The sequence below is a fragment of the Medicago truncatula genome, chromosome 4 (assembly GCF_003473485.1).
Source record: "Medicago truncatula cultivar Jemalong A17 chromosome 4, MtrunA17r5.0-ANR, whole genome shotgun sequence".
NCBI classification, from domain to species: domain Eukaryota; kingdom Viridiplantae; phylum Streptophyta; class Magnoliopsida; order Fabales; family Fabaceae; genus Medicago; species Medicago truncatula.
In genome coordinates, this window is record NC_053045.1 from 46,587,727 (window position 1) to 46,607,046 (window position 19,320).

The window sequence follows — 19,320 nt, forward strand, 5'->3', positions numbered from 1 at the left end:
TACATTGTACAGTGAACTATTCTATTCAATACATAGAACCAGAATATTCAATATTCTCTCTTATCCAATGGAGATTGTTTCAGATCATAAGAGAAAGGATTTAAAATGAAACAAGACCTAAATCAAAATAAAATTGCGAATAGCCAAAACATTCAAGTGATTTATATTTACCCCTTCACATGTTTGTCTATTCTATTCAATAAATCATCCGCTTTTAAAATCATATGCCTCAAACCCGTTTTTTTTGTTTCCAATTTCCTTAGGGAGCGAGTAAAATACTATTGACAGTGCAGTATATTCAGGAAATATCAGGAAAATTGGACTGCGGATTTGATTCTGCACGGGCAAATAAATTGTCAATACAAATATGATACATGTACATTGATGAAACAGATTACATTGATACATATCAGGTGATAAAAAATTAAAAGTTAAAAACCAAAAACAAAAAAGCCAATCAAAAACTGATTGGAAAAGATACAGATAATCAGATACATTGATACATGTGAATGATGAGAGGCATACATAAATATATCTTCAGAAATGTATGGGACTGAGAAATCCCTCACTGCAATCGCAACAAGCCACACAAACAGGATAGAACTAGAATGAAATCTCACAAGGTGCGTGAAATGTTCTTCCTCGACATATAGGTTCCAGGTTTTCACCCGCATATGAACAGAGCGGTGACACTTCAACACCTGAATAAGAGGCAACCACGTATCATGAAAGGAAAGGAATAGTTATATAAAATAATAATTTTTCTAATGAAATATGTATGAGAGAGAACATACCTGTTGCATATAAGGGCACTGAATGTGTTAAGAAGCCACCTGCAGCAACTACCCAACGAGTATGAAGTCGAAAAACAAGCATTTTAGCACTATCTGGAGTGTCATAATTGGATCCATTTGCATTTTTTACAGGTGCGAATTCCTCCTCGCGTAATACCTGAACATGGACACATGAAAGAGGGAATAAGAGTAGCATCCTTAACCAAGCATCATGTCAGGAAAAAAATTGCATAGATTCATGTAATAATCAGAATTGTAGTCACCTCAAAAAGTGCAGTTGTAGGAGCATATGGAAATGCATCAAATATAAACTGTTCAAGTTTTAATCCCATTGTATATCCATGTATGGAAGGGATTTTCTTCTCTGCAAGGTGGTAACTGCATATAGAATTGATGTATGGATCATAAGACATTAAGACTATGACATCTGATTAACTAGTGATGTAACTAAAAAAAATTCCTGCAGCAAATTGATTCTTAGCTAGACTTTACTTACCACCCAACCAAACTCCGATTTCCTAGGGTCCCCTTCCCCTAGGTACCGGAGGGTAAACACCAATTTTTTATTTTTTTACTTTTTAGCTTGAATTTGGCTATAAGACAATAAGACTACAAGGTTGCATAATAAATTAATTTCTTAACACGTGGAATTCGGATAACACTGAGAATTGAGAAGCAAGATAGGTCTCTTACATGCTGTCCTTTTCAAGGCCATTTGCTACTTGATTTAGAAAATCCAAAGTAAACATGTGTAAGCAGACCTGAAATCAAAATTTTAATAAGACATCTGGAAGATAACTTACAATGCATACAACAGAAGTGATAGATCAATTTTTCAAATGCAGAGCGAAAAAAAGTTATCGTGGTTTATACATTAATACCCATTCTTATACATGATTACTGATCATTAACAATAGTATTAAAAAAAAGCACCAATAAGAACCGATCATTGTCCCATTAATGGGGTTGGTTAAATAGGTTGATTATCAAGACATGTAACCTGATCTCTTTCTATTTTTGTTTTGGTTGATAAAGCAAATTGAGTTATGGCCTATAAGATATTAAGGTGGCATCGGCAACCACATCAACCACATCGATGGATAGGAAAAGAAGGCCTGAAAGTAGTGTTTGTTTCAGATACTTTATGTATAGAACCTGAAGGCATTATGTAAGATAATAATAAGCAAATTAGATGATCACAAGGTTCCCATAGTTTCTAATTTGCTAACTGGTAATATATGAATAGAATCAAAGCTCCTGTTTGGATCTCACAATGTCACTATCAAAAGTTGATACTAGGTTTCCATTTAACTAGGAAGTGTAGAGTGCTAACTCTTCAACCCCTACCTTTCCATTTTATAAGACCATGTCGAAATTCAAGGGAAATGATCCTTAAATCTCGTACAAAAAAAGTTTGGAAAGCAGAAGACATTAGATGATTGTAAAGAAGAACAGACTAACGTTGCTCCAACAAAAACGAAGACGGCCAGTAGTTTGATTAACTGCAGAAGCTAGTGATGGGTCCAACTCGCTGTATTCAACCACGGTAAGAGGACCACCTTTACCTCTCTGTACAAACACTCCAACCTTTTCTTGCGGGTATGCCTGTCATATCAAATTAATAAGTATAAACTACGAGAGGCACAAAATCTATTAAATTATTGATTAATGTGAACACTACGAAACATGCGCCAAATATTATAGAGACTAAAACCAAATAACAATTGTCAACAAAATAGAAAAGATGACGATGACCAAAAAAAAATTTCATTTTTTTAGGGATCATGAGTTTTTTTTTTTGCAGTGTCCAACACCAAAATGAGTCATATTTGCAAGGAATAAAAAAAATTAAACTTGGAACTAATTAATGGATGCTGCCCTTATGTTTTAGTTTTATCGAATAAATGGATCCCTGAGATCCAGTTTACTTTTCTGATTTATTGCCCAATTTCCTAAATAATTGAATCCTTGAGTTCTACTCCCTCCGGTCTTATTTACAAGAGAAAGTTGACTTTTTAGATACATTGAATAATGTACGTATCTAGTCAAGAACCTAAACCAAATACATAAATTATTTAATGTATCTAAAAAGTAAATTGTTTCTTGTAAATAGGACCGGAGGGAGTATTTTATTTCAGAGTTGTTGCCCAACTGCCTGAATAATTGGATTCCTGAGTTCTAGTTCATTTTCCCGAGTTATGCTTGCAATAATTGCAGTGGTGGGATCATAAGTTGGGATCAAAATTATAATCTACGGAAATATTTAGGATAAAGTTTCTCACACCCTGATGAGGGATGTGAGAGGGGTAGGGAAGAAAAGTGGAGTAAAAGGAGTGCAAGATAAGCTGAACTGAAATATGTAATAAACATCGAATTGTTTGGAAGGGAATATCAAGAACATTCTAATGTGTTATTTTTCTATATAATAGCCAAATGTTGGTAAATTAATAGTTATGTTAGTTTCCAAAGTTTAGACTAGGACAACCTAGTTAGAAACTCCTTCAACATCTCTCAGCTCACCAACCGAACTTCCTACTTACGATATTCTAATATGTTCGTACAGTCTAATCTTCTTTCTGCAGATTTATAGAAGGACGCATAGCATTATATCTGTATAAGAAAAGGAGATTGTGAATGTAGCAACGGTGATCCAATCATTCAGAGAAGAAAACCAAAAGGAGGCATTCCAGCAAAAACAATTCATGCAGAATGATTATCCAACTCTCCCAGCCTATTTGCAGAATCCAATTGCACACAACCATAAGTTCATAACTTAAACTAACAAACAAAGGGTATTCGAACAATTTTCTTTCCTTGCACTGATCAGGAAAATACGGGTCATGGATAACTAGACCTCTCAAATTCAAATATACTCTACAAAGATGATAGTGAGGAAAAGAATAAGGCATGCATATTGTGTTCCTAAACGCATATTTGATTTGTTCTTAGCATGAGAGTGTTAAACAATCGGTTACCTTGCGGACGACTTTTGCTGCAGCAGTGACACCTTTATCAATGAAGTAACCTATAAAAGATGGATCAGCAACTCGAACCTGGTTGACAAGTCCAAGTCAATACTTCCTTAAATAAGAAGTAAGAGATGACCAATAAAACAGATTGATTCAACAATCAAAAGAGGAAAGGAAACAAAGAAAAATCACCAGTGCATTGTCAACTCCATAGCAATCAACATACTTGATTCCTTTTGAGGCCATATCCTCCAATAATTTGGTAGACTTCAGAGCTGAACACGCACAAAAAAATAGTGTTCAAATAGATCCAAACTTCCCCAACCAATATCATATAAATTGTAATAAAGGGCTCATAAAGGTACCTGAATACACTCCACCATTACCGTCAGGAGCTTTTGCTACCTGGTTTCAAAAGTTTAAAATAGTAATCAACCAGACAGAAATCAAATAGGGTCATAAAATATACAATTGGACAGTTCAACTGTAACAAGACAGACATAAAATAAGACAGGCAAAGCTATAAGTTGCGAATAAAGAATCTCATCCTCAGGTACTCATTCCAAATTAGATTATAGATGCTTCGCATGACTCAAAATAATTGGAAAAAATGGGTGAGGCGGAGAAAGAAAACAGAGTTTTTTATTTGCGATTTAATTTCCTATTATTAATGTCTGAATCAGTGATACATGCTGCTTTTTTATTAAAAATAAACAACATTGCACTATCAGAAGCCTAGCACGACCCTAATCATTTCAAGTTATAGACACACGAATGTTGGTTCCTGACAAAAGCAAATTTCTAAACCTTTTTTTAATCATATTCGTTATCTCATAAGATTTATTCTTTAATAAACTAAAAGTTGAAAAGAATAAGCTCCCTGCTGAGTTGGTAGCATGACAAAAGTATGTTAAACAAGTTCTACTAAATAAATCACCATTTGATTTTATACAGTAGTATGTTGTTATTATTCAGCTCTCGACTGCTGAAATATGTTTACCTTATAGAGAGTTCATATCTATGGCTACCAATAATTAGGACTTCAGAAGTTCTCCATCCCATGCTATTTGTTCTCAAAACCCTTTATTTGATTAGAACGTTTAATTACTTACTAGTTTACATTAATTTAAGAAAGCAAATAATGATAAGAAAACTTATTTGGCTTAAGCTCGGTAAAATAATGAGACCTTACCCTATACGGAGTCTCCAAAATAATTCTACCATCCTTGGAAACACACGGGATGGTCCCTTGCCGGAAAAAGGTAACCTATATATTAAAAAAGTGAGCCTAATGTAAGCAAATTAGCAAACTATTGTAAAACAAGTAATACTAATAAAAGAAGAATATTAAAAGACATCTTACTTGTTCTGCGTCAAGACCAAAATATTTATGACTTTCAAAGAATTTGCGTGTTGCCTCATCAGTGAATGGACTAGTCATTATATACCAGTGTATTTGCACCGAAGAAGCAGAACCTGCAATAGACAAACAGATGATGATAACGCATAAAATAAAGCATGAATAACCTGGACCAAGACAAATGAAACTTACTCTCATTTGTAGCATGAGCAGCTAATCTCTGCACACACAAAATCCTCTCTGCTTGAAGTTGAAAAAGTGATTTTCCAGATGGTAGTCCAATATCTAGAAAAAAATATGGAAACACATAAATAAAGATATATTTCATGATTTACTATCAAAGCACTATATAATGACAGAAATATCATACATTCACGATAAAGGAAGGCTTATGCAATCCCCATGAGCTTAGCTCACTTGGTAAGGGATAATGCATATTATATGCAGGGGTCGGGGTTCGAACCCCGGACACCCCACTTATTCTCCTTTAAGGTGAATTTCTCTAGCCGCTAGGCTACTTAACCAAAAAAAAAAAAAAAAGGAAGGCTTATGCAAATGTCAAAGGAATTCAAACTAACCTTCAGCTACTTTGATACAATTTACAAGTCAAATTTAGCATAAACTTTGGCAAGAGATAAGGAAAACAAATTTCAAGCATATTAGAGGAAAGCACTTAGTATTCATGTTTAGAATCAGTAAAAATGTCAGAGTCCTAGTATCAGAAATTTTCAAATGCCTTCTATTTCAACGTGCAAATATTAACTTGCTTGTAACCCATCCATGCCGAACATTCAACAACCACCTTTATGCTTTCAATGATGAGTATATTTTGCTTTCTTTCTAACAAATCGCACTTCGCATTTTTTTAGAAGTAGAAAAGAAATTCATCTATGGCCCAGAAACAAGCATCGGATATCTATCAAATGAAATTACTAATACACTGAGTAATGAATATTGATTATTTATCATAATTTGTTGAGAGCTTAAACAGGCAATAATTATTTTAACATTATACAGAATTTAATAAACTTCCTAGCAGGGAAAATACTTGAGCTTTCAATATCAAGTGAAAATACTCACTGAAACATCCTTTTGGATCTGAACTTCCAAGCCTAGTCCCCTGCATTTATAGTTTTTAGAAAACCATGTCATTCAAGCAAATCCATAATTTCCAAAACTGAAGATGGACTAAGAATACAATCACAAAAATATCTTATTAGCTTATAGCAAACACATACCCCTCTGCAAAATTAGTCATAATTTGATTGCAACAAATTTGTATAATCGTGACAATATTACTGTTTCTAATTATAGCTCATGATATGGGGAGGCAGCCAGGGGCTTAATTTTTTACAGTAAAAACTAAAGACATTATCTTGTAATGTTTTAATTGAGATAGTTAATCTCTCTTTTACAGGGTTCTCACAATCATTTAAATGTGTATTAGCAACTTCAGGAGGGAGATTGCATTAGATACTACTAGTCGATGATGTGGAATGTTTGTGAATGGAATATATTATATATATATTGAAGGAATATGTATATATAATTAAATAAAATAATAACAATATCAACGAAGATGACATTATACAATTTTTGTTGTTTGGTTAAAAACCAAGGAGATAAGAGACAATAGTTATTTCAAAAAAAAAAAACAGAGACAATAGTCGGTAACACCATAGCATAAAGCAACTTTATCTTAATTAATGATTACAATAAACCAAGAGCCAATGCTTTACATCATACCTAGTAGCATACACACACATACAGCAACACATGAAAGCAGATTATGTTAAACTTTTTTATGATTAAAAAAGCATCTGCTTTTACACTCTCACATCTTTACAGCCAATGATGTTGCTTTTTAGGGACAACAAAAACTGAAGATTCCCGAATTCTAACTTGTCTCTATGGAGTAAAAAAATCCCAAAATCAAACAAAAAGTGTAGAATTATAACAAAATAATGCCTATCTAAAAGAGGAAAAAGAAAGAGCAATCATTTTTCATACTGCTTATCTTCTTCTTTTTTTAATGCCCCTGTTAGTATACTAATAAAGTTCAGTTCACATAAAATATTAAACCAAAAAGCATCATTGCATGAATAATACTCCCTACGTTTTAAAAATGAGTGTCGCTCAAAAAAATTTGTTTTAAAATGAATGTCACTTTACATTTTCAATTAAACTTTAATTTTTTTCTCCCAACTTTTCTCTCGCACAATTTTCAATGCAACTTTAATTTTGTCTTTTTCTTGGGTATTTTAGTAAAAGTGTTATCTTTGATGATTATTTCATTTCATTCCTTAATTTATATGCAATTGGCTAAAACAACATTCACTTTAAAACGGAAGGAGTAAGATTCTAAAATATGCTAGTGCCAACGAATAATAATATTATTAAAATCACACATTATTACTGGTATATCATTTTTTATTTTATTTTTTAAAAAAAAGTTGTTACTGTGTTAATCTTCTTCATCGGAAACAATTTGAAAAGACGTGTACCTGGCCACCGGATAAAAGCAAAACAGCGACTTTGCCGTCTGAAATAGCTTTCAATCCCATTTTCCACCATCTTTCTCGTTCCTCTTGGCTTCGTTCTTCCACCTTTGAAACATTGCTCTCCGGCACCGGTTCAATGGCAGCTGCTGGTAGCCCTGGGAGAAAAAAATCATCAATGACGCAACAAAAACAAAATAATCAACATACAACGATTAAATTATAGAAGAATGAAACCTTGAGATCGCAATGAACATCGAATAATCCGGTCGATTCTGGAAAGATCTAAACTCTGCAGAAAACGAAATTGAATTTTCAATGATTGAGACGAAATTGAATTGCAAATCTAATGGTCAGGAATGAACTTACTTCGATGTCCTTGACGAGAAAATCGCGTTCCTCATTGGAGAGTTCATCCCATAGAGAAAAAACGTCTTCCTGACCGTAGTCTTTGAGTCTCTCAAGGAGTGCTTGAGGCGGCGGTGAAGAAACGCCGCCACCGTTGGTTTCAATTATCGCCGTCGATGGTTCTCTCATATCTCTATGTGAAATTGTGATTCGAGATCTCAAAAAATGTGAAATGAATGAGTTTGTTAGATAGAGTGTTGTTGGTGTTAAATTGGTTGATTATGGTGACAGGGGAACAGTGGGGAGGAAGACAAGAATCAAATCACTAACCACCCTCCTTCCTTCCTCAACTTCTCTAATTACCAAAATACCCCCTCCTACTCCTCTTTCTCTTGTTGGCAATGCTGTCATACATAAAATAGAAGAAAAATAAAATCAATCACTCTGTCCGAATACATATACGAAAATAACAGAGCTGATTGGGAACACATTTGTCGGTTACCTGTTTGGTTTTTAACCCATAGCATAGGCTCACCTTTGCACCTTCAACGCGGTTCTTGTTTAAATGATTCTAGCTGAAGCTCTGCGGCAATTATCGATTTTGTTTGGTTGGCTTCACCCTGAAATATTTTGCTCTCTAATTTGTTTAGCTGTGCTTCCATTATATTACAACACACTAATTTCACATCAAATCTTAACCATTCATTAAATGTTTACATTCTTGTTTAAATGATCCAAATTTTAATTTTATATTTTGGTTAATTACTTACCATTTTCGTTATATTTTGCACCAATATCCATTTATGATTTTAGATAAGTTGAAATAATCATTTAAAATGAGATTGAGATGTTTAGTTTTATATATAATTAAAAGTATAATTTGGTCATTACATTCAAAATTAATTTTGATTTAAATTATTCAAGCAAGATCAACCCATAAGAATCACTTTTAAGCGAGTGTATCCAAACATAAACTAATTTGCACTCAACTTACTTTTAGACAAAATCAATTCTTTTAAACTCAATCATATCAAAATTAATTCTCATCGCAGCGAATCCAAACTAGTAAAAAAAGTTGACTGTTTCATTTTGGATAGTATGTTATAGGTTCAGACTTGTTGCAATTTTAATACGCTCAAGACAATATATACGATATCATTATTATACTTCTTCTAGGCTGGCTTTTCAACATTTTAATATTGTGTAATTTTTTTTTTAGGGGAAATATTGTTTGACACTTGTTTCCTCATCTCTTATTTTACGTAATGTGCCCAATGATACTAAAAAATAGTATCTTTATTTCAAGTACCCACTAGGATGGAACATTTTGTATGTCAACACAAGGTTTTTTTTTGAATGATTTGTCAACACAAGGTTGTTTCGTAAGTAAAATACTAAAGTGGAAATTTTTATCCTCAAGCAACCTCATAATACCATAATAATTAAATTTTGACAGTTTACCTTAACATACCCAACCGACCGACCCCGACATATCATAGTAGAGTAACGAAAATCAATGTCACGGAGTTTGGCCTAACCATATATTTCAAATAGATATATATTCCCTAAAAAAAAATAGATATATGGAGATATGGTGCCATTTAATTTGGAAAAGGAGAGTTCTTTCCCAGCATGGAAAAGTTGATCATATTCATTAGATTAAATGAGGAACATATTCCTATCATACTCTCTCAACCACTAGATTATTTTTTTATATTATCTTTCACATGGGTGTGTGGGGACATGAAAGAGAGAGTGTGAAAGATAGTAGTATAAAAAAATAATCTAGTGGTTGAGAGAGTATGATATGAATATTTTCCTCATTTAATCTAATAGACATGATCAACTTTCTCATGGTGGGAAAGAACTCTCCTTTCCCAAATTAAATGGCACCAATAGATATGCTCTTTTGATTTATCAAATATTTTAGCATATTCCAAACTCCATATCTTGTCCCATATCATGACCCACTGACCTAAATTTCCATTACCCATTTCGTTCTCATGCTCTTCTATATCAATGAACATTTTTTATTTGTTTTACACACACGGGTAAGATACTCTCGTTGGACACTGTAAAAGCATAATTCAATTTATATACTATAAGAAAAGAAGAAAAAGCAATTGCAGATATATAGTAATCTTTTACGCATATAAACATCACAATCACAAATGTTTATACATAAAAGGAAAAGCGGAACATTGTATATTTGATACGTCTCATTCTTATATCGTATTCGCAAGAATTAATAGTCGCTTGCATAAATGCATCAACACTTTAGCCACTTGCATCAACACTTCAAGCCAAGCACAACTCTCGCATGTATTAATTTTTGGATTAAGTATATTTCTAGTCTTTACATATTATTACATATTAAAACCTTTGTTTATTTCTTACATAAATTTTATATTTAATCCATGTTTTACTTTTTAGGCTTAATAGGTTATTTGGTCCCTTAAATAATTTTCAATTTTCATTTTGATCCCATATCTAATAAAAATCATGTTTTGGTCCTTTAACTGTCTCTCCGTCTATCAAAAAAATCATGTCTATCAAGTAAATACACTTCCGTTAGTTTTTGCACACATGGACACTCCAACGTGGCAGGTATAAAAGACAAGGATTAGGGTTTAGAGAGAGAATGAGCTGGTTTTGCAAAAAATAGAAAGAGAGAGTGGGATAGGGAGAACGAAAGGTCTGAAGAAGGAAGGAATCGTTGGAGAAGAAGAAGGATCTGCGAAAAGCTTAACAAATTCAAAGATGGCTGCTAAAGACGAATATTTCGCACATGTTGATGAGGTATGTTGTTGTTTTTCGATGATTTCAAAAGTTAGGGTTTGTGTTCCGGTTTAGGGTTTTGAAAAAACTTGAATGTTTCTGGTTTAGGGCTAGGGTTTCATATAAAAATCACTTTTTTAATCGATTTTTAGCATGTTGCAAAAAAGTTGCATGTTTTGGTGGTTTAGGGTTTGTGTTTTGATTTGAACGATTTGAATCTTCTTCTGAATGTCTGTTTGAAGTTTATTGTTTTTTATTTTAACAGTTGGAGGGTCGTTTTGTTTTTGTGCTTCACCATGGGGGGGGGGGGGGGGGGGGGGGGTTGAACATTTCAATCAAGCTGACTATGATGGGATTGAAACCGTACCAGAGTGTGACCCAGATTATTGGAGTTATTTCTCCATGTTTTCAACCTTAAAGCGTCTAGGTTACCCAATGTTGAAGTCCCTTTTTTACTATGACCCTAGTCTACTGATAGAGCTTGTAAGATTGAGATATGACCAAGGTTGTAGAAGGATGAAGCATATTGCTGAAGATTTTGGTAGGGTACACCTCTATGTAGTCCATATTGTAAGAGAGCAACCACAATTAGCACCTCTAAACTCTTTGATTGAGTATCTTATACAAGCTGAGAATGTGGGAGTTGTTGTGGAAGAGATTGTTGAGGAGGAGGAAAATGTGGTGGAGAATGATGGAAATGCAGGGGAATACGTGGGTAATGAGGGTGTTGATGGTGCAGAGTTTGAAGATGTAATGGACTTTGGGGTTGATGAGGGAAATGAGGGAGCTGATGTTAATTCCTGCTAAACATTGGAGTAGGTCACAGTTCAACAATGGTCCATTGTGTGATTCCTTGGTGAATAATATGTCAGAAGCATTCAACTCAACTATCATCATTCCAAGATCAAAACCAGTGGTGTCTATGTGTAAAGACATTAGGGTGTATATGATGGAAAGATGGGAGGCAAACAGAAAGAGAATAGACAGGTATGAGGATGATGTGCTTCCTAACATAAAGAAAAGACTTGCCAGAGAGTCTGCTGAACTTGATGTATTGCCTAAGTGCATGGTCCAATATACCTATAATGGTTGTTTTGATGTATTGCCTTAATGCATACATGTTTTGATGTAATGGAGCATATTATGTTTAATGAATCAAATTCAGTTATATTGCCTGCTTCTTTATACTTATGTTATTGCTTCATACTAAAAATTAATTCATTCAGAATTAATCAAACAAAAAGCATAAACATTCATTCATTCAAAATTCAAAGTGCAAATTCATTCAAATTCAAAATAGAAATTCATTCATTCATTCATTCATTCATTTCAAACACAAGCACTAATCATCATTTCACCCATTCATTCATTACACAACATATCAGTACAGTCCCTAAGTATTTCATAAGCCAATAATCTAACTAATTCAAACACAAGCACTAATCTTGCATAGAAGTACAGTCCCCAACACAAGGCACAACCCAAAACATACTAATCCAAAAATAATGGACATCTTCAACCATCTCCTTGTTTTCTCCAATTCAATCTTCAACTTCAGATTTTTTTTCTCCAGCTTTGAATACACCAAATCCCTATCATCAACTTGTTCTTCATCAAGTAACTTAAAAAATCCACAACCTTTCTCATAATGATTTCTGTAATTTTTGCATCCCTAAAATTTCTTCCCACAATTCGGATTTGTGTAGTCAGTGACAGTGCGAGTTACTGGAGTTTCACCACACTTGCATTCACTCACAACTCTTCTTCTTATGCTTGAACCAACAGACCCAACAGATTGAGACATTTGATTTTTTTCAGAAATTTTCCAAATTTGGGGGAAATGGTGTTTTTTCCAGAAACTTTCGAAAATTGGGGGAAACAAAATTTTGCACCCAAAAATCGAATTAAGAGGATGAAGAAGAACGAAAAAGAAGATTATGTATTGGTTATGGAAAGATTTCGAATTTGGGAGATGAAGAATTTGAATTGGAGAGAAGAGTAGAGGCAAGAACCCTAATATCTCTCTATCTCACTCTCTCTTTCTATTTTTTAAAAACTCAGCTCATTCTCTCTCTAAACCCTAATATTTGCCTTTTATATCTACCACATTGGAGTGTCCACGTGTGCAAAAACTAACGGAAGTGTATTTACTTGATAGCCGAGATTTTTTTGACAGACGGAGACACAGTTAAAGGACCAAAACATGACTTTTATTAGATATGGGACCAAAATGAAAATTGGAAATTATTTAAAGGACCAAATGACCTATTAAGCCTACTTTTTATATGGACAACTTGTTTAGTCCTCTAAAAAAAAAAAACATGAGACGAAAATCCCCCATTTTAAGTAAATTTTTTAATTTACAAATACAAATTATATAAAAACTTAACTTGAAAGATCATTATACTTGATCTATTATTTATTTTTGGATTAATTAAGTTTTTGGTCCCTATAAATATCTGCAGTTTTGTTTTTAGTCCCTATAAAAATAAATCTCATTTTTTAGTCCCTACAAAATTTTCTGTTAGTGTTTTTAGTCCCTGTTAAATTAAAATTTGTTTAATTATGCTTAAACTTCTAAATTTTTGAAAGATTTTTTACATACATGTTCATAACATCGTAAGACACTCTTTTATAAAAAAAATTAGTTTTTAACATGCAATGAATTAAATATGAATTTTTCCAAAAGCCAAATTTTCAAGATTATATCAATGAAAATTTGGACCTAATAATAAAATTTTAAGTTACTTTTTTTTGGAGGAACTTTGTATAATATTCTAAGTAAGTATGTGAATTAAAAGTTTAAGCACAATTAAGCAAATTTTAATTTTACAAGGACTAAAAGTATGTGTTGGTCCCTATTAAATTGAAATTTGTTTGATTATACTTAAAATTTTATATTTTTAAATGATTTTTAACAGACATGTTAAGAACATTATAATAATCTCTTTTATAAAAAATTAGAATTTTTTAACATGTAATGAATTAAATATAATTTTTTTAAAACGTCAAAAATTCAAGATAAAACTAACGAAAATTTGGACCTAAAAATAAAATTTTGAGCTAATTTATTGTGGCGGAACCTTTTATAATGTTTTAAACAAGTATGGAAAAAATCATTAAAAAATTTAAAATTTTAAGCATAATTAAACAAATTTTAATTTAACAGGGACTAAAAACACTAACGGAAAATTTTTTAGGGACTAAAAAGTGTGATTTAATTTTATAGGGATTAAAAACAAAACTGCAGATATTTATAGGGACCAAAAACTTAATTAACCCTTTATTTTTTTACAAGAAATATCCACGGCATAATAAATAATCACTATATTTCAAGTCATATTCAAGAGTTGATAATTGCAAGCTTCAAAGTTACTAGCTACGAATCAAACTTTAGATACATATATTGTCACTGCCAACCTTTCTTTGTTATCCTAATAACACTCAAGAATTTTAAGGTTATTAATTGAACAATATATATTGAAATCACGTCATTTCTGGTAAGTTAATCTAAAAGTGTTAAATATCAAACAAAGTTTGAAATAAAAATATCTATTAATAGAAAAGAAAGTTGGGAGGAAAAAAGTACTTGCAAGAAGAAAAAGGACCTACAACTCAAGCTTAAATTACAAGAATCTTGAAGACAGTACACGCAAAAAGCAGAACAGGCATATGATTTAAATAAAGTGTTGGAGGAAGTCCAGTCATATGCTTAGCTTCATCAGATCGCGTATGAAATGTAGCACAATTGAGAGGAAGGTTCATATAACTGGCTGACAACAAAATGAGGAAGCTCAGTAGTAGAATCATACACTTGACAGATATTACAAGGATGATGCTTTCTCATTGAGTGATTCTTTAACTGCTCTCAAAAGCGAAGGCATCAAGTTCTGGTTTGTAACAATAATACCAGTATCAACATCAAGGAACTTTCCTTTTGAGAAGTCCAAAGGGTTTCCGGCAGCATCTGAGACAATACCTCCAGCTTCTGTAGAAGTACAATTGTCAAAGTTAAACAATCATGTATAAGATTAGAAGTTGAAGACACGGACTTGTTTTTACTGTAGGGAACTCAATATTGCAGCATGTTAACGGAAGACGCAATTTTCTGCTCCAATCTCAAGCATAGAAATATTAACCCTAGGCCTAGCCACATAAATTTCTGCACTATCAGTTTCAATTTATAGCCTGACACTTGTTTTCTTGAAAGCATTTTCTATTTCCCTTCAAGGTGTTAAAATTCATTACTGCAAATCAATTCCAAGACACTAAACTAGCTCCAGAGTCCAGAAAAATAATCACCATAAAGCCACAACAGTTTGGTTCTCTAAATAACCTTCACCACAGATCCTTACTTAAATCATAGAAAACCCATCTACCTTTTGTTTCTAATGATTCAGCATGAATAACATTGTGATCATATATAAAGAAAATGTGCCAAATGGTATATAGTAACTAGTGAAGAAGACATACTGAAGACTTATTGAAAGTTAAATGGAGAGTGGCTCGATTCTGTAAGCAATAATATTATGATGTTTAAGATAACAAAATTCAGGCTTCTAACATAAATTAAAGAAGAACCAATAAGGATTTAGTAATCAACATTTTTGTAAGAGAACAAGTGGAAATGGCTTATAACTTATCAACAAAGAAGGACGAAAAATAGTGTTAACTTCACATAATCACATGTAGAGTTCCTTGGCATCATACTCTAGATTCTTGTAGTCCAATACTACTAAAATCCAGAAAAATAATTTGACAAAGTTGCAGAATGCCTTAAATTATGTAAAGTATAATCTCATAACTACTAGAAAGAAAAAATTAGTTGATCAAAACATTTTTGGGAAAATAATTCGTAAAATATATTCCAAATAACTTAACCTATAACGATTTGAAAAGAGCCTAGATCTTTAGCTACTGAATCCAGCCCATACATAAATCTATACTTTGATGGTCTTGAATCTTGATAAATACCAAAACCCATTTAATTTTATTTTTTTTTAACGTGTTTGAGCGGCTGTGTTATCGCGGCAACCCAACACCTTCTACTGTCACTGCCAGTACTCGACACTATCCGCTGTTTCTTTCGTTGCCAGACACCCTCCATCACTAGTCACTACCACCACTTCCCAACACTCTCCACCACTTCCCTCATTACGATCTGTCACCCTCCACCATCTGTTTCACTGTCCAATAACATCCACCATTTCCGCCACCCGACAGCCTCCATTGTTGTCTCGACTTCCACCGGGCACCATTGCTGCTGTCACCATCCCTTTTCAAACGTGTTCTCACTTCTCAAAACAAATTCATCACACAATTTTTTTACGCTCTCACTTCTAAACAGTAAAACTGTTTTCAAATTACTTTTACCAAACAGAATTCTTTTGGGTTTTTTCAAAACTAATTCTTTAAATTGTTTTTTAGAACATTTTTTCATAACAAGGAGCAAAACCAAACAAGCCCTAAATCTGGTTTGTTATCGTTACTAACTTTAAGTGTTGCTTATAAAGAAAAGATGGGCCAATTTCTTGAACACACTAGCTGAAAGATGGGGTGAAAGGAAACAATTCTTAACCAAAAAGACATGAAAGGAAGAAACGCACCACTCACAACAATACAACCAGCAGCATGATCCCATATTTTTTCACGGTATCCTTTGTTGGGGAAACGCAAATATATAGCCCCATCTCCTCTGGATAGAGCTCCGTATTTTGCCTGGCTGTCAATTCTGACTGGCGGTGCTTTGACGCCGAGTTTCTGTTCATGAAGTGATAATGTTAAAGAAATGTGTGCAGATTAAATCTAAAATTGCAAGAAGTAAAATAAAAATAATGATAAAGGGGGAAAATGGTTGACAATAGAGATAGCATTACTACTGCAATAGTGCTAGACAAGTCATGTGAGGAGTGTGCTGCTTCATAAGATTCAAAAAATGATGCTTCTTCTGGATTGTCAACAGTACTAACATTCACCTGGATGATGATAACAAGACAATTGGTAATAATGCAACTGTCGAGGATATAAGGAAAAGTTTCAAGTAAGAAAACATTCTATGGGCACAACCTTAGTTTGTGTAGTACCATCCAATGCTTGCATATATGTTCCATTGCCAACTTTGGCAAAGAAAAGACACCCAACTTCATTAGAAGAAGAATGCGGTTGATTCGGGCCAATGGTTCCCAGCGGAAGATTTGGACAAGCCAAGACACCCAATACAACTTTCCCTTCATCTAGCAGAGCTAATGCTATGGCATATTGGTCTCCTCTTACAAAACTATAATGGCATCAGACACGCAAGAGCTACTCAGTGACTAAGCATAATGATTTTCAGTCAGTGCAATGTTTTTTTATTGTTTAAAGAAAGAAACATACCCTTTAGTACCATCTATCGGATCCAAAACCCAGTGCCGCCCAATGGAACCACCTTCGGACTTACCATTATCAATGGCATTAAGCACGTCATCTGTTGTTAAAGCAGAAATGTTATGTGATCCTTCATTAACAAGAGTATCATTGACAAGATCTGTAATGCGCTTCAATGTATCTTGGCCACTTTCCTTACGAAGATCCCCTGAATCCTAATAGAGTTTAAACACGGGATTTTAAGAAAAGAAATAAGATTCTGCATGTCCAAGAAATCTGTAACAGTTAAAATTTCACCTCCTCAGCTACTAATGAAAATGGTTCAGAAGGAAGCTCTCTCTGAAGCATCAAGCTGACCAAGATCTGCGAACCTGTCAACCAAAATGTAAGCAAAGTAACAGGGATGTTTGGACGGAGGATTTTGGAGGGGAGGACTTATTTTTCTTATCTACACTAAGAAAGCTATAAAATGCTTTTGAAAATAAATTAAGTGTGATTGAAATGCTATATGATCATTTATAGTATCATTCTTTTAATTTTTAAAAAATGCCAAACATATTAAAAAAAAAAAAAAAAAAATAGACTTATCACTCCAAAACCCTCAATCCAAACATACTTGAAAAGAACTTATGACATGTACATGAGTTGCTTTCAGCTTATTGAGATAATCTCTCAAGGATAGTTGATTATAATTTGATTATTATATCTCTAATCTCTAATGGCTAAAAAACTACAAGTTTACTTTGAATGAGAAAATAGAATAGATGTTAGGCCTATTTAGATTGTGAAACACTAAGATATTAGGTACTTTGCTTTGTATGAATGAATAATACTAACCATAATCAGCAACAGTGACAGGAGTTTTGTCAGATTTAGAGTGAACATCAGATTGAAGAAGAGCTTTTTGTACTTTCTGAAGCAAACAAGAAAGAAAGCATTAATTAATAATAATAATAATAATAATAATAAGATACTATAAGCAATTTGATGTTGTTGATTTAGGGTTATTGACATGCCTGGCAAAGACGAGCAGCGAGAGTGGCAGCTTTCTTAGCAGCAGCGAGTTCCTTCTCGTAAGAAGACATTAAAGAAGAAGAAGAAAGTATTGTCGTTAATGGTGACCAACGACGACAATACAATGAAGAGGATCTTCTTGTCGTTGATGATGATAATGAGAAACCAGAGACGGTGGTGGATTTTTTCCTGATTATTATTATTGTATTTATGGATTCGCAACAATCCCTTATTGCTACTACCGTTCTTGTTCCTCCCAACAAACTCTGCGTCCCCATTTTCCCTTTCTTTTTTTTAAATTAAATAAATAATTATATATCCATATTATTTAACGACCCAAGGTCGTGAATTAACGACAAATAAAAATATTTATTTTTATAATAATGTTTTCGATGAATAACTTTTATTTTATCCAATAGATTTATTATTAGTATCACATGATAGTTTTTTTGAATTAAAAATTTTGTATTTCTTTGTTCTTATTTTGTTTCAATCAATTCAAAAAAATATTATCTGCAATTTTTGTGGGCTCGATACTCTATTTATCATTATATTTGGCACACCTGTTGAAGTTGAAAAGAAGTAGACATCATAGTTGTATCTAAATGTGTAATTCAACATCAATAATATAAATTCAAAAGTACAAGCAAGCAATAGCTCCAAACTGATAAGTACGAAAGAAATACAAAGGCTTTTCAAACCGTATAGAATACAACAATGAAGAAATGATGCAATGCCTATTGAACACAAAGTATTTATGGGAAAGTGGTTGGGATTGAAGGAAGTGTTGGAAGATTGGTAGGAAAGCTAGGAAGTGGTGGCATAGACATAGTGAGCTTAGGTAGAGATGGAATGGTAGTAGGCAATGGAGGAAGATTTCCTTGAGGCATATTTGGAATTGAAGGCAAATTCGGTTGTGTTGTTGTTTGCAAAAGATGACGAGCTTCTAGGTTCATGCTTGACATTGTCACAACAAGAAGTAAATTAAGTTGTGATTAAGGATTTGCTTGATGCCATTTTGATGAATTTTAGGAGCTAAGGAATAGATTTGTATATTGCTTTTGGATTTTATGAAAAGCAAAGGGATAGTGGATGGTTTTATATAGAGTAGAAGAGATTTGAATCAAGGTAGCTTGGAGAATAATAAAAGCATTTGCAATCTTAAGTTACTTCAACTTCCTGTGTTTTACTTT

At 33.2% G+C, this 19,320-nt stretch overlaps 2 protein-coding genes across 2 annotated transcripts; both read right to left on the reverse strand.

The window, feature by feature from the left end:
* Positions 1–297: 297 nt before the first annotated feature.
* On the reverse strand, positions 298–8,612 carry LOC25493414 (UDP-N-acetylglucosamine diphosphorylase 1). Its single transcript, XM_013601910.3, has 16 exons — positions 8,472–8,612; positions 7,991–8,373; positions 7,859–7,913; positions 7,628–7,779; positions 6,204–6,243; positions 5,316–5,408; positions 5,127–5,239; positions 4,956–5,030; positions 4,129–4,168; positions 3,956–4,038; positions 3,770–3,847; positions 2,256–2,399; positions 1,488–1,555; positions 1,058–1,172; positions 795–951; positions 298–701 (listed from the first exon to the last, which is right to left on the reverse strand). The coding sequence occupies exons 2-16, from the start codon at positions 8,156–8,158 to the stop codon at positions 604–606; spliced, it is 1,479 nt and encodes a 492-aa protein (XP_013457364.1). The 5' UTR covers positions 8,159–8,373; positions 8,472–8,612; the 3' UTR covers positions 298–603.
* A 5,640-nt stretch (positions 8,613–14,252) lies between these two features.
* Positions 14,253–18,437, reverse strand: LOC25493415 (SAL1 phosphatase). The gene is made up of 8 exons (XM_024782868.2): positions 18,130–18,437; positions 17,951–18,026; positions 17,411–17,484; positions 17,123–17,328; positions 16,814–17,024; positions 16,624–16,722; positions 16,354–16,507; positions 14,253–14,735 (listed from the first exon to the last, which is right to left on the reverse strand). Exons 1-8 carry the CDS (start codon positions 18,403–18,405, stop codon positions 14,572–14,574), a joined length of 1,260 nt encoding a protein of 419 aa, XP_024638636.1. The 5' UTR covers positions 18,406–18,437; the 3' UTR covers positions 14,253–14,571.
* Between the last annotated feature and the right edge of the window lie 883 nt (positions 18,438–19,320).